Source organism: Ursus arctos, unplaced genomic scaffold (genome assembly GCF_023065955.2).
Source record: "Ursus arctos isolate Adak ecotype North America unplaced genomic scaffold, UrsArc2.0 scaffold_24, whole genome shotgun sequence".
NCBI classification, from domain to species: domain Eukaryota; kingdom Metazoa; phylum Chordata; class Mammalia; order Carnivora; family Ursidae; genus Ursus; species Ursus arctos.
In genome coordinates, this window is record NW_026622919.1 from 11,714,274 (window position 1) to 11,730,115 (window position 15,842).

Consider the following 15,842-nt stretch of genomic DNA (forward strand, 5'->3'; position numbering starts at 1 on the left):
GAGTAGAGAGCTCTAAGTGGAAAGGAAGTGAAGGCTGGAGAGGAGACTGGCTCTCCTCCTGGGCCCAGAGGAGCTGAGTCTCTGTGGCTCAGGTGACCCTCTGTGAAGTCCCCCAGCGGCCAGGCCTTCCCTGAGAGTCGGTCCGTCAGCATTGCCGCTGGAGCAGCCTCTCTGTAAGGACCTTTGGCGGGAATGTGCCCTGAGGGGGGCTGTCACGAGGGGTCTGTGCACATAAAGGAGGCAGAAGTCGTGTCAGTCACTCAGCAGGAGCCAAGCGAACAGGGGCCTTTATGAAGAGAGCCTGTCGGGTAGCCAGCGGGACTTGTTCACAAGCCTGTCCTATGCGGACTTGTTCCAGCAGGCTTTCCTCCAGCCAGACTCCAGCACAGGCAAGGCTGGGACAGTCCGAGGGGTTGATGTGAGCTCTGACCTGTGCATTACCTGGGAAAGGCCGGTGTGCCCAGCAGGTGCATACGGCTGCAGACGTGGTGGGCTCCAGTCGGCCTCATTGCAGAGACCACGCATGGGGCAGTCGCGGGTTAACCGTGTTCTCCGGGGCTCTGGTAGTAAGACCCAGATCCTTCTCCCTAGGGGTGTTCTGTCCAGCCTCACAGCGTGCCCTGGCTTGCTCTGCAGACGGGAGATCCTCCCTGGGCCGCGAGGACTGAATCCGCCTCAGCTGACCCATCTCTCTTCTTTCCTCTTTTCTTCTCCCCCTGCCGTGTTTCCTGCCTGGCTTTCGTCTGCGTGGACCGCTCCTCCCTGTGCAGGCGAGAATCTGGGATTCTGGGAAGCCTGTGAAGATCTGAAGTATGGAGATCAGTCCAAGGTCAAGGAGAAAGCAGAGGAGATTTACAAGTAAGGACTAGCCAGATGGTTGGGAAAGCCTCCCCGCGGGGCCCCCCCTACTCCCTGCTGGCCGCCCCGTGGCTTCGGAGGTTGGGATGGAATGGGAAGGACCACATTCCTGGTGTCAGCCTCAGTCACTGCACCTGCCACACTATCGATCAATACCTCCCTGCTGAGGTTTGGGGCTTCCTTGGAAGGAAGCGTGGGGAGGCACGTGATGTCGCTGCCCTGCTCCAGGGGGGAAGTGCTCAGGAGGTAAAGCAGTGGGGGCCTCCCTGCCAGTCCTTCTCCCTGCACTGGTCCTAGTGGACGCCAGTCTTGGGCCCTGAGTGCCCAACACATGCAGGTCACACTCACACACGTAAGCTGGGCTGGGACCGGCCCTCCGCAGCCACCAGACGGTGGGGCCGAGCTCTGGGCGGCAGGCCAGATGGCCCCTCCCCTCTGAGCACTCGCCCCTTTGGACCTCTGGTGTCCTTCCGACTGACTCAGAAGGGGCCACTGCAATTTTCGGAAAGGCGCCAATAACACTGAAGGGAAGAGCTGAGGTCTCACTCCTCATACTTGGAGGCTCTTGTGCTTTCCCACCTCCTCCCACAGGGAGGGGCTGTGCGCATGGAGAGAGGTGGGGGTGCGGGGGGGGATTGTCATTCCAGGAAGGTCCTGTGACACCCAGGCTCAGAACAGTCGTGCGTGACTGTCTCGCACACCACGACACACACACACACACACACACACACACACACACAGTACCTAACTCCAAAAATCTACTATAAAAAACTTTGCAGCCTCCGCCTTTCTGTCAGCTTCTCCCCAGGCTCCCCCGTTCTGTCATCTTCGTCTGAATTCCAAAATTTTAACATACGGCTTTGGAGCGTGGCAAAACATTCACGTGTTTCCAACCCTGATACAAGGCAGAACAGGAAACGCTGGAGAGCCATGCGGCTGAATTTGGGTCTCGCTGGGGCCGTTGGCAAGGACGCCCCTGCCATCCGCCCTCTGGGTGCTGGGACTGTGTGCTGCCCCCTGTCGCAGCACGTGAGACTCATCTCCAACTCCCTCTAGAGCGCCTGGCTGGCTCAGCTGAGCGCGCAGCTCTTGATCTGGGGTCGGCGAGTTTGAGCCCCATGTTGGCTGGAACACCTGTTTGGAGGTGTCTCGGCCTGGTTCCAGGTGGGCCCTAAATCCTCGTCAATAAGGCAGAAGCCGTTAAGTTGGAAACTGGATTCTTTATTCCGATGGCTGGCGTCGCCCCACCAACATTCTGCTCACTGTCCTAGGCTGGGAACGCCAGAGTTCAATATTCCCCTTCTCAATACTGGCGTGACTGTTTCCTTGCTTCTGAGAAAGGTCGCTCGACAACCCGTTTAGACTCTCAGTGTCTCTGAAAAAAAGGCCTGCTCTCATTCCCGGTGACCTGCTTCATTCCGGGTGACCTGAGTCGCGGCGATCCCTCCCGCCCAGGCAGCTGTGAACTTTCGTGAGCCAACTTGGTGGAGCGCCTGGCTAACATTTTCCTCCCCGCTCCAGGCTCTTCTTGGCCCCAGGGGCGAGACGGTGGATAAACATAGACGGCAAAACCATGGACATTACGGTCAAGGGGCTGCGGCATCCCCACCGCTACGTGCTGGACGCAGCTCAAACGCACATCTACATGCTCATGAAGAAGGTAGGCGGGCCCTGCGCTGGCTGGAGCGGGAACGGGAAGCCGGGAGCCGGAACCGGAAGCCGGGAGCCGGAAGCCCCGCCCGTCTCGGGAACCTGGACAAGTCTGCAGATAGGGGAACAAAGGGAGATGCTGTGTGGTTTCTGCTCTGCCGGGGCTGGGGTGCAGGATGGTCAGCGGTCTCTTCCCCCATCCCTGGTCCGGAACCTGCCTGGGCTTCCAGTCTCTGCAGCTGGGTTGTGGGGAGGGAAGGGGGAAACCACTGACAGATGCTGCGTGTGTCCCTATGGGCTGTCACTCTTCGATGGTGGTCCAGGCACCCTTGCCATTGGTGATGAGAGCGTTGCCGGAATAGCTGTTATTTACCGAGGGCTTGGGAGCAGCAGTCATGGTGCAAAGCCTGGCACTTTGTATCAAGGACCACCCATGGGGCAGGACAGGCTGGTCCAGAGTCGTTTGTCCAGAGTCTCCTCGGAGGTGGAGTCCACAGTCAAACTGTCTGCCTGCCTCCGAAGGCCCACCTCTTCGTCTCTACCGTAGAATGGTGCATGGTGGCAGTTCTGGTGGCCCCGGCCCGAAGCAAATATCACAGGTCGGGGGTGGGGGGAGTGGGGCATTTAGTATGTGAAAGAGACAAATGTGGTGGGATTATGGTAAAACTCAGTGGGAATTCAGGTAGCCTTTCTGGGTTATTAATAAAAAGTGAACATGGTGGGAAATTCTAGGGAACTGTTAACAAAAAAAAAAAAGGGGGGGGGAACCTGAGACAAAAATCACTTTCTTTCTTAAGAAATAGAATTTGGGGTTCAGCGTTGACCTAAGAGAGGTTGTCCGGTTTGGTTCTTATTTGGTATCGTAATAAGACTATCTTCAGGGGCTTAATGACTTTTCTCTCTTGTTCCCCCTAGGATTCTTATGCTCGCTACTTAAAATCTCCAATCTATAAGGAAATGCTGGCCAAGGCTATTGAACCTCAGGGAACCACCAAGAGAAGGCAAGTGGAGAGGCCTGTGATTTGCTGGTTGCCTGCTGTTTTGTTTACAGGGAAGTGAGGGTCTTTTTCATCCAAATGGCCATGATTGAGATATTTGCCTGATGAAAATATTGGGGACCAGGAAGGATTTCTTAGGGGTCGGATTGCCTTGTTGGCTTCGTAATACCCTAGCAAGATTTCCGCAGTCATCACTGCCAGTGAAGTTTTGTGTCCCTGACGCGGGTTTGAAAAAGTGCAGATTATCCCACTGATCGTTACCCCATCGCAAACAGAAGCATCTCATTGGTTTGTTCATTGCTGCACTTCCCCACCTTGAACTGATTTGTGGGAATTAAGTGAGCCACATCCTTGTATCTTTGGGAAGTCCTAAGACCTTAGAGAGCATGGCGGACTCCACCCCCAGAAAAACGGCAGACTCACGGGGAGATGAACAGTGACATTCTAAGCGTCCTTGACCCCAGGGTCCGCCTTTTAGCGAGTCCCCCGTTAACTGGTTTGTGCTCACCCTCGTCGTTAGAGATGTAGATTGTCCCATCCAGCCACACCCGTGGGCAAAGGGTGACATGTTCTGAGGGGCAGTTGGAACTCTTTTCTGGGGAGGAAAAAGAAAACTCTGTAGGGACTGAGGATTCCAAAGAGGAACCAGATGACAGCTTGAACAAAGACACAGGACTTTGGCGGAGGCTTTCCCAGCACCAGCACGTGGCCTGTCCCCCCATGGTTAGTAAATGTTCCCCTGTTTGTCCGCTCAGCCCACGCTGGGCTCTTTTCCAGCATCGCCAGTCAATTCAAAAGAGGGGTGGTTAGACCGGAGCCTTTATCAAAGGAGCTTAAAAAAAAACAAACCCAACTTGGTTTCATTCTTGAGGATAATGGCCCTGTTATAAAAAGGAGGGAAAGGAGGTCTCTGTGGTGCCATTATTCTTCTGGGTTTACTGGGGAAGGAAGGGAGTTCAGCGTCCCTGGGGGCTTGAAAGCTTCTCCTTCAAGCCACAAGAAAGGGGCGTAATCGCTCCAGAACTTCTGCCAGATAGTAGTAGGGAAAGAAGAGGAGTCTCCTATTTCTCTCTCCAGATATTTCATCGGTTGGGGCAGACCTGAGAAATCAGCTGGTATCTTTTCTGGAGCGCTGGGGTGACGCGAGGCCCCAGGTGCACTGCTTGGCTTTGGCGTGGGCTGTTGTGGTCTGAGAATGTCCCTGTGAGTGAGAAGACACTTGTGAATGCTCCGTGGGGAGCTCAGCCTGTAAACATGTGGGGATTGCAGTGGGTGTGCATTTGTCCCATGGCTCGAGGCTATCAGGCAGTGTATGAACCTTAATTTCTCTAGAACGAGTTAAATCGAGCTCCAAGCTCCCCTTTGGCAGGGCTGGTGGGAGACCCAAGTTCAGGCCTGATTTACTAGCAGGGGAGCCCTTCTTCCCGAGGGTAGATACAAGAATTCTCTGGGCTTTTGTAGTCCAGAGCTTTGGGGAGGTCCTAGGTTTTCAGGCCACCATTGCTGCTGAAATGTCTGTTTTCCAGGCATGTGGGTGACTCAGCGGCTCCCCCATTGCCCGCATCACTCAGATACCAGGAGCTTTGTCCTGGTGCCCAAGGCCATGGTGGACAGAGTTGGGTCCCAAGAGCCCATGTTTGACTTCTGTCGAGGTTCTGACTTATCTGGTGTATGCACACAGCACCGCCAGCCCCCCAGCCCCCTCCCCCGCTTCCGCCTCTCTCTGCAGGCCCAGCCTCGCCCTCTGGGACAGCCCAGCTCTTTCTCTCCTTCCCAGATCCTTGGCTTTTGAAAACAAACGCGCCAACTCCCCCTGAGGCCAGAACCCTTGGGCCTCCCATATCCAATTCCCCTTGCCCCCTTCTTTCAGGAAGAGCCCACAGGAGGTTAAGCTGACACCTTGGTTTCTAAACATTCTAGAATGTACATTATCACCACTGCAGGCAGTCTTCCTTGGGGCTAGCTGGAAATCCTAAGGCACTGGTACTCATCTGGTCCATCCTCCAAAGGGGGAGAAAGAGCTAAGGTTGAACGTGCCCCTGAGGTCCCGCCACCCTTGGGGCTCACTGGGAACATGAGGGAACAAGCCCAGATTCTGGTCCTGCAGCTCCGTGTCCCATGAGGGGCTCCCGTGCCCCTGCGGGGCCGGCTGTGTCCTTTCCACCAACCGCGGCCCTGTCCTTCCTTCCAGCTCCGGCCTCCCATTCATGCGGCGCCACCTGCGTGCCAGCCCGAGCCCCGTCATCCTGCGGCAGCTGGAAGAAGAAGCCAAGGCTCGAGAAGCAGCCAACACCGTGGACATCACCCAGGTCATGAGCAAGCTGGACCGTAGGAGCCAACTCAAAAGAGAGCTTCCTCCTAAATAAATCTGCAGTTGCTGGGGCAGGGCGTGCGCGCGCGGGAGAGGCTCGCAGAGAGAGGCAGGGACGGGCGGAGTCTAGAGCGCGTGGTTCCCCTCCGGCGGGGCAGTGGGGCAGCCAGGTTCCTCCCATAGGCCCCTGCCCTCCTTCACGGTGGCCTTCCCAGTGCCGCGGCAACTAGAGCTCGTCCTCCCGCTCCAGCTCTCCCAGGGACAGTGTCGCAGTGGCGGGGGGGAGGTCACCTGACTCAGTTGCTATGTGACCATCTGTCTCACTGGGGGGGGTTCTTGTAGGGGGAGCGTAGAGAAAACGGGCTGCTTTGTGTACCACCATTTGCTTTGGAGAATGAACTAGAAGGCCCCCTCTTTCAGGTACATCCGTTTCAAATAGCTTTAATGAAGCTCTTCACCCCCCTCCCCGTGAGACTCTGCTTTAGATCCCCCCAAGGGGCTAGCTCAGGGTCCCCTAGAGATGCTCGTCCCCTGGCTCCCCTGTTACACCTTCCTGGAAAGGCCCTGCTGAGACATTGCTGGGGAGCTTGTTCTTGGTCACAGCGATGGAGGGTCCTTCCCTTTTGTCTCCCCATCCCCCAGTACCTGCTAGCGGAACATGTAGCGGGTAGGGACGAAGGACTCAGGCCGGAAGCCTCCAGAGCCGTCAAGGTGAAATGACCTTCCAAGGAGCACCATCGTGGATAAGGGAAAGGCACGGGTGTCTTCATTCGTGGGAAGAGAGAGGGTAGATACCTGGACATTTTCAAGATGGGTTAGGGTCAAAGATAATACTCTTTCGGATATTTTCTAGATGCTGGCGCTTCCCTCCTGTGTAGCTGTAGCTTAGGTCAGCCCTGTGGTCAGGGCGGAGGGGGAGGACAGCTCCAACTCTGACCTCGGGAGGACCACAGGTGCTTCTTGCAGTTAGCCTCACCTCGTACACGTGTGTAAGAACGCAAAGGAGCTAGAACAAGTCAGTGAGCAAGGGACCAGCACTGTGCAGCAAAGACTCACTCATTGGACACACTGAGTATCCGCTATGTGCCAGGCCTTGGTGAATACGAAGGGCATGGTCTGTCTCATGGAGCTTCTAGTCTAGGACTGACAGACAACAGAGAAGCCCACCGTATCCGTACCTTGGCTGACAACTGCAGAGCTAGAGCGGCATGCAGGAATCAGTGCTTGTCATCCGTGTGGCTCTGTTCATCTTGGAGCTCACTCCCCTGCCTGGGGGCTTGGCCTGGGGGAGCCCGAGCTGGGAGGAGTGGAATGCCTCTTCTCTGCTTCGCACGTCTCCTGTCCTCCAGCAGTCTGGCCTCGGCATGATCTATGGCGATGGCGGAATTGCAAGGGAGTGAGAACGCGTAGGAGTCTCAAGGTGTAGGCTTCGAACAGGGGCGCGGTCTTCTATCTCCAGTTCTCGGCCAAATCAAGTTACAAAACTGGCCTCGAATCAAGGGGTGAGGAAATAGCCTCTATCTCTTTAGTGAGAGAAGTTTTAAAGTCTCGTTGCAAATGACGTGGAGAGAGGAAGTGAATTGACAACCCAAATATGTGGTTAAACCTATACCAGGTGTTAGGAAATGGAGATGGTGCTGTGGTGGGGGAGAGGGGGCTTGCGTCCACTAGGGAGGCCTCTCCCAGGCAGTGACAGATAAAAGGATGAGAAAAAGTGGGCCATACAAAGCCTTGGGGGAGGCTGGGAGAACTTTCCAGGCAGAGGGGACCACAGGCGGGGAAGTGGCTTTGAGTGACTGCAAGGCCAGGCGAACAGAGCCTTGTGGGCGCGGGAGAAATGGTACAGCATGAGCTTAGAGAGGTGGGCAAGGCCAGGTCATCGGGGACTTTTTTAGGTCATCGTAAGGAGTTTGTGGCTCTTGGTTTCATGTTAGCAAAATGATCCCATTACTCTCTCCATTTTCCCGAGCCGTAGATAAGCTTATACTCTGGAAGGGCAACCAGAGGTATGCTTTGGTCATCTGTCTTCTGAAGAATGTCAGAGTCCTCCAACTCAGGGAGGGCACCCCAAGCAGAAATGTCTGGTAACAGCCATTCTTATACTGAGTGACATGAGGAGGGGCCATGTCTCATTTTTTGGAGACTAATGCCTGAGGCCTGGTGGGTTCTGCAGAAACATGTCTCACATGAATGAGTGGAGGAAGGAAGGAAAGAGGGAAGGAAGGAAGGGAGGAAGGAAGGGACAGAGCCCTGGGTTTAGAGACGGCCTCTCGGCCCCCGGGTCTACCACTAGCCAAGTGGTCCTGAACAAGTCACTTATTGTCTCTGCTTCCTGATTCGTGAAGTGAGGGGTTGGGACCGGATCCTTGCTTCTTGAAACAGACTTTGTGAGTTCCAGGAGGGTACCAAGCCTGGGGCCTCCATTTTGCTTGAAAATTTGGAATGGGATGAAATAGGTAATTTTCAATTTTTTGCATTGAAATAATCATGAATATATTATGAATTAGAATGCAACATGGACATGCATTTTTTAAGATAAAAATTGAGACATCAAAGACATTTCATGCTTGGCTGTGGCAGGTTTAGGCTTTGCCCTCAGATTCCTGGGAGAGGATGTTTACCCTGCTCTCCCGCTGTTTGTCCTACTTTCCTGAGGAAGCTAGAGAAGCATGAAACCAGAGATATATATTCGCTACCCCTTCTGGTGGCCCCCTGTGAGCCGAGATCACATGCCCGGCACAACAGTAGTGAGGATGTCGGGGTGTCAAATGCATCGTGAATTCTTCACGTTACAAACGGTGCCGTGCTCATCCTTGACTCGACCATCCTCCACCCTGCTCCCCACATGTGAGATGTGTCTGCTGCCTCTTTCCACAGCAAACCACCAGGGGCTCTGTATCGGGCACAGGGTAGGGACACCACACATCTCAATGGAAACCTTCTCAATGTCAGACGCACAAGGATCCCGCCGTCTAATGAGAGGACAGGCATGTCACCGAAGGAGGTTATCATGCTTTAAGGGATACACACATAAATATTGTGACACTACCCAACTCAAGGAAGACAGGAGATAAAGGGCTTCGCTCTGGGAGAGCAACAGGGCCGTCCCACGAGCGTTTCCTAAACACCTGTTCTGTGTACGAGCCAGTAAAGGCTGCCGAGGCGGATGCGAGAGGTTCTCTGCCCTCGAGGGGTGGACAAGGGGGTGAGGTTGCAAACGGCCGCAGCGCGCAGCAGGATGGGATCGAGGCTGGGGTCGCGTACAACACCCCGGGTCTGGCCTAGAGGACTGCGGGGGACGCCACCAGGAAGTCCTCATGTTTGACAGTAAAGGAGCCCCAGGTCCCTGCCCAGTTTTGAGGCTTCCTCCGAGTGTCCGCCGCCGGGCTCCCGCAGGTGGCGGCTGCTCCTGCTTTGTGTCTGTGGGGACAGAACGGTAGCCCCGTGAGGTCGGTCTGAATCTCAAATAGCTTCAGAAGTAGGATTTGTTTGGACATTATTGTTGATATATTTAAATGATTATGATGTTCTCTGTGTACTTAGGCACCGTCTTAATTCCTTAATGCCATATTTTAAATAGTTTGAGTTTCTCTACCCACAGTGGTGTGTATCTTATGCTAGAATAGAAACTATGGGGTTAAGTGCCAGGATTTCCTTTGTAGAATTTCATTTTCGAGCTTGATTTTTCGAGAGAAGACTGTTCTTCTCCGCAGGGTCGTGGTAATACAAGGGCTGGGGACAATAGGTAGAATACATTGGCCAATGCCTGGCATCTAATACGTGCTCAGTAAATACTAGCTGTTGTTATCCGTGTCAGAACCATTATCACTGTCACCGTCATCATCATCCTCACCATCCTCCTCCTCACATTGGTGTGATCACCATCACTGTCATCACCACCACCACCATTATCATCCCCGTAAGCATCATTACCAACACCACTACCACCGTCATCACCACCATCACCACTGTCATCACCACCACCATCACCATCATCACCATCATCATCACCACCATCACCACTATCACCACCATCACTGCCATCACCATCATCACCACTATTATCACCATCATCACCACCATCACCGCCATCACCATCATCACCACTACCATCACCACCATCACCATCATCACTGTCATCATCACCACCACCATCACCACTATCACCACCATCACCACCATCACCATCATCACCACTATCATCACCATCATCACCACTACCATCACCACCATAACCATCATCACCACAACCGTCACCACCATCACCACCATCACCATCATCACCACCATCATCACCACCATCACCACTATCACCACCATCACCACCATAACCATCATCACCACAACCGTCACCACCATAACTGTCATCACATCATCACCACCACCACCACCATCATCGCAATCACCACTATCGTCATCATCATCATCATCACCACCACCGTCACCACCATAACCATCATCACCACCACCGTCACCACCATAACCATCATCATCACCGCCATCACCACCATCACCATCATCATCACCACCACCACCATCACCACCATCCCTAGTAGCATATGGTCTCAGAGTAAGCTTGGGCTTTCTTGCATCTGTCAGTGCGGTCCTGTACTGATTCTTTATTATTTAGGGCATTTCCTCAGGTGTGTTCACAGCTTTGTTTCCCTAAACTGTCTTATTGCTCTGCTCTCTCAGAGTCTTGCAGTGTCACCCTCCCTGCTCTCCAGCAGCCATTAGGATATATTGAAGGGAGGAGAGTGGGCGCTGATGTCATGTCCTCTGTCTGTGAGAGGGCTGACCAGCAACAGTGCGGTGACTGGTCCACCCTTTGGTCCCAGGCTTCATGGCTACAGCATGGGGAAGGTCTTGTGCTGGGCTGTGCCAAACGAGATGGTAGGTAGGAGGAATGATGTGTTCACCCTTGTGGATTTTTCTCCTTGGAGCCCACTTTGCTTATTGGCTTTGGGAGGCAGTGGGGAAAGGGAGAGCAAGGAGGGACGGGAGGGGGCGCTCGTACACTGCATGCTGAACCCGAGTGTGGCTCGCAGGACTTGTGAGCGCAGGTGGCCACGAGGTCTCCTGCAAATTCTCAGCCAGTTTCTAGGCAGAAAACGAATTGCAGCTCTTTGCACTGCCTGCTTTGCCCTCCATTGAAAAGCCTGTGACTGTGTTCTCGTGTCAACGTACGCACTCCATTTCATGCTCCTGCCCCCCTCTGTTGGCTCCTTGCATAATAAAACAGCAGCACAAGACGAAACAATCCGAGCTCTCAGAGCTTCACTGTGTCTCTGCGTGTCACATTTCTTTGCCACGTGCCTTGCATGCCGCTGCTTCGCTGCCTCGCACCCCTGGTGGGTGTGGCATGGGCTGGAGGGGTGGGGCTAGGTCTCTGTGGGAGGGGCCAGAGTCATGGTGGGGTGGGCTAAAAAAGGAGTCCTGCTTCAAGTATCTAGAGCCAACGGGGCTAATGGCTCTCTGCCCAGAAGAAAGGACTTTCTCGGGCCAGGTAAGTCAAGCAGGACAGTGGCTACATCCTCACCTGTCCTGTCATTCATCTTGGAAAAGAAAGTGCTGGGGGAGCTGTGGGGTGAAGAGGAGGGCACAGAACTGGGGGGGAGGTAAATGGAGTGGTCCATCCTGTCATAAGCTGTACAATCTTGGTCAAGCTGTCATCTCCACGAGACTCAGTGTTCTTATCTGTAAAGTGGGGGTGATAATGAGTTCATCACAGATTCTGAGAAAGTGGAATTCAAGGTAATGAACTGGAGGTGGGGTGTCCTCAGTCAATCTATTGAAGGAGAGGAGTTTTGATGCCACTCTCTCTCTCTTAACAAAGCCCATTTCCTAGGTTTGATGTTTCAGCCCACTCTGCAGAACCCCAGGTCCTATCTGAGCCCCACAGGCACCAGGATGGCCATAGGGATCAGTAGACAGAGCAGGGGTCTGGGGTTACCCACTCCCGGGATGGAATTCTCATTTAGTCTCTGTGTTCGTTATCTATTGCTGTGTAACAAAGCAGCACGGATGCAGCTGTTTATCACAGTTGGCTGAGTGAGGCTGGGCTGGGTCCTCTGCTCATGGTCTCACACTCAAGGTCACAACAGGATGCCATGTTCCTCTCTGGGGGCTCTTGGGAAGAGTCTGTTCCAGGCTCATAGGGACTGTTGGTGAGATTCAGTGTCTCATTGTAGGACTGCAGGTCCCACTGGTTTTTGCTGGCTGTTGGCTGATGGCTGTACTCAGCTCCTAGAAGCCACCCCAATCCCTCTCCAGGTGTCCCCCTTCCTCCTTCAAAGCCAATAATGGAGAATTTCTCCTTTGTTGAATTCCTGTCGTGCTTCAGACCTCTGACGTCTGTCTCTGGCCTCTAAATTCAGCTCTGAAGGGTTCATGTGAGGAGGTCAGGCTGGCTCCGATGATCCTTTGTTAATGTCACCTATGCCATAGCACATAGCCTGGCCACGGAGTGGCTGTCACATGATGTTTACGGTGCACACCTGCCCTGGAGACGGACAGAATGTAGGGGCCAAGTAGTAGTCTACATACCACAGTCCCTGGTTGTGAGAGCCTCGGGGCGGGGGTGAGGAACCCCTCTGGACCTGCAATTTCTGTTCTCTAAAATGGGGGAGTTTCAGATACATAGATTACTTAGCGCATAGTAGATGTTTCTTAGGTGATAGGGTCGTACTCCTTTCCCCCAGCAGTTGTCTCCTGAATCCTTCAGTAGAGCAAGCTTTCCCCTTTGTTTTTTTTTTTTTTTTTTAATTATTTATTTTCGAGAGAGAGCAAGCGAAAGAGCATGTGAGCAGGGAAGGGGCAGAGGGAGAGGGAGAAGCAGACTCCCCGCTGAGCAGGGAGCCCGTGCAGGGCTCCATCCCCAGACCCTGAGATCACGACCTGAGCTGAAACCAGGAGTTGGGCGCTCAACCGACTGCTCCCCCCAGGCGCCCCTCCCCTCTCCTGTTAGTGTTGTCTGCAGCCTGGGTTCGAAGTGGAGACCCTTTTTCCTGTAGGAGGACGGTGTTAGAAGCACAGTGCAGGGGTCCTCAAACTCCCCGGGCACAATAACAAAACCATGGCCTTGGGGTCTGGTAGAAGAGACTTTCCTTCAGTCGCAAGCCCCCCCCCCCCACCCCGAGAGCCCCTGCAGGGGGTCTGGCTGGGCTGAGATCTGTACTTGCAGTGGATGTGGGGGTGATTCGGAGTAGGGCTGATGTGTGGGCCCCCCGGGGGATGTGCAACTAGCTGTTACATGTGTGAACCCTGAAGCCCATGAGCCCGGTTTCCAAGCCTGCCCCAGCGTCCCCAGTGGCTTGTCCTTGGGACTTGCTTTTCGAAGCATTGGTTTTCTCATCTGTAAAATGGGCATAATGAGAGTTGGTCGCCTCACCGAGCGGCTCCGGGAAGTAAGTGCAATGATCCACGAAACGTGCTCAGCCCAGAACCTCGGATTTGTTCATTCTCAGTGCATATGAGTAATGCCAGTTATGATGAGTCTGTCCACCTTGGGGCCCCAGGTCTGGGCCTCAGCTCTGGCTTGTTGGCTGTGGGTGCTGGAGCAGAGGAACGAATCCGCGACTCCCAGCTGCTGTTTCAGGATGGAATGGAGCTTGAGCTTTGGGGAGTTGGTGGGGGAGAATGGAGACCATCCCCCTGCCCTCCTCACCCCCCCACCCCCGGCAAGGTCTTCTGTCCTTCTGTGGCCTTTCTTTTCCTCCAAAAGCTGTCCTTGGCTGTGCCTGCCCTTTCCTCTTCAGGTTGGGACCGGCTCACTCAGGTGACCCGGAAATCAGGCCGCACCCCAAGGAAGCCAGCCGCCTCCAGCTCAGCGCCCGGAGTTGCCCTTCTGTGGCCCCAGGACAGTGCCCAGTCCCCAGGGGCAGGCAGGCTTCTCTAAGCCGGGCATCTGTGTGGCTGTGTGTTTCCAAGAGGGTTTGTTGTTCACTGAAATCAGAGGCAGTGTTGGCCCAATGGTCCCAGAGGGTGCCCCTTCCCCACCAGGACCAGCACATCCTCCAGCTGGGCTTCCATGTGGTGCGAGGCCACATCCGGCCGTCAGGAGGGGGCAAGACAATTGGGCCGATGGGCCCTTGGAGGCCCATCTGTGGAGGAAAGAGGGGACAGCAGACAGCCTCCCTGAAAATCCCCATTTTAACTTTGTCAGCTCAGACAAAGCTCTCTTGGGCATCTTTGCCAGAAACCTGCCCGGTCCAGCACTCCTGCCCCTCGGCTCCTTGACTCTGGGGTCTTGGGAGCCCAGAGAGGTTGAGATTCTTTCCTTCTCTGAGGACGTGTCCTGCCTCCACACTCAGCCTTTCTTTCCAGCCACCCTGCTCTGCTGCGGGAGGCACGGGCCAGTGCCAGGGCTGGGCCATCCCCAAGGGACGGCCAGTGGGACATGGGGGGGGGCTCAGGACCAGCTGGGTGTTCTCAAGCCCGGCAGAGTCAGCGGGGCCCGGGGGTGGGGGGGTAGAACCTTCACTGCTCTGTGACACGTGTTTCGATGCCTCCAGTCCTCAGGCTGGGAACCAGGGATAGAGGAGGAATGACATGGTGTGGTGGGTACTAAGCATCGTTCGTTGGGGGACGGGAGTTGAGGGGCAATTGGAAATCCAGCCTGGCCATATGCCAGCACCCCTGGCCGGAAGGTCAGTCTAGGATGCAACTGCCCAGCTCTGGGCCCTCTGGCCAGGGCTCGGGGACGGGCAGGACCCTTGGCAGGAGGTCTGTGTGTGTCCGTGCCATTGTCCCAGGGGGCTTTGGACCCTCTTCCCAGCTCCCCGGTGCTGTGGTCCCGGCACCGGAAGGGGCTAAGTTAGCAGAGGGCCCCGTCCATCAGCCCCCACCACTCACTCTGAGCTCTCTCTTTCCTTTCCTGCAGCCGGGCCAGCACACTGCTCCCAGCCCTCACCTGGCCGTGTACACCGGGACCTGCGTGCCCCCCTCTCCTTCCAGCCCCTTCTCCCCATCCTGCCGCTCCCCCAGGAGGCCCTTCCCCTCACCGGGCCGCTTCATCCGGAGGCCCAGCAGCGCCATCTGCCCCTCGCCCATTAGGGTGGCCTTGGAGAGCTCCGAGCAGAAGGGGGAGGCCAGCGGGTCCAGTGCCTGTCCTGGGCCCTCCGACACGGACGCCAGCGAGGCTTCCGCAGAGCACCCCTGGCCCCGGCCGCAGCCCAAGGCCCCGCCCAAGGCCCGCATGGCTCTGTCCTTCAGCAGGTTTCTGAGACGGGGCTGTTTAGCTTCCCCCGTCTTTGCCAGGCTCTCGCCCAAGTGCCCCCCTGTGTCCCACGGGAAGGTGCAGCCCCTGGGGGATGTGGGCCAGCAGCTGCCAAGATTGAAATCCAGGAAAGTAGCGAAGTAAGAACCAGAAGGGATTGTGCTGTGTGCGCGCACATGTGTCTCTGTGTATGCATGTGTGCACATGTCTGTGGGTGTGCACACACGCACATTTGTGTGTAAGCGTGGACGTATGCACATGTCTGTGTGCACGTTTGCACATTTGCCTGTGTGAGCATGCGTGTGCACACGTTTCTCTGAGCGTGCGTATGTGCACGTATGTCAGTGTGTATGTGTGCATGTTTGCACATGTCTTGGTGTGAGTGCATGTGTGCACATATGCCGGTGTGTCTGCACACTTGCCTGTATGCGAGCATGCGTGTGCACACATGTTTCTCTGTGTGACCGTGCACATATGTCGGTGGCACGTGAGTGTGTGTGTGTGTGTGCATGTATGTCTGTGGTGGGTCCCGGAGCTGTGTGGCTTGAACACGGTCTAGAGCTGGGGGCTGGCGGGTTGGGTAAGGATTCCAGGCCAGCAGACACAAAAGCAGGCTGTTTGGCCTCTGCATAGTTTCCAGAAACTCAGCGTTGTCCTCCCCTGCTTCCTGAGAAAGAAAAGGAATGGGGGTCTTTCTTTTCCATCTTGTTCCCCCTTCTGTGCTGCCCCCACCCTGCCCCATCCCCTGAACCTTAGTCTAACGAACCCATCGCACCTTTAAAGGGCAGGAAGGGTCAGCGGCGGCCAT

General features: G+C 55.2%; 1 protein-coding gene across 1 annotated transcript in view; it reads left to right on the forward strand.

Annotated features, from left to right (window-relative positions):
• Positions 1-15,842, forward strand: part of RGS9 (regulator of G protein signaling 9) — a 65,301-nt gene that overhangs the window by 48,209 nt on the left and 1,250 nt on the right. The window contains 5 exon segments of the mRNA XM_026512404.4: positions 771-858; positions 2,380-2,518; positions 3,424-3,509; positions 5,698-5,815; positions 14,699-15,174. Of these exon segments, the coding sequence (XP_026368189.3) occupies positions 771-858; positions 2,380-2,518; positions 3,424-3,509; positions 5,698-5,815; positions 14,699-15,174 (907 nt within the window).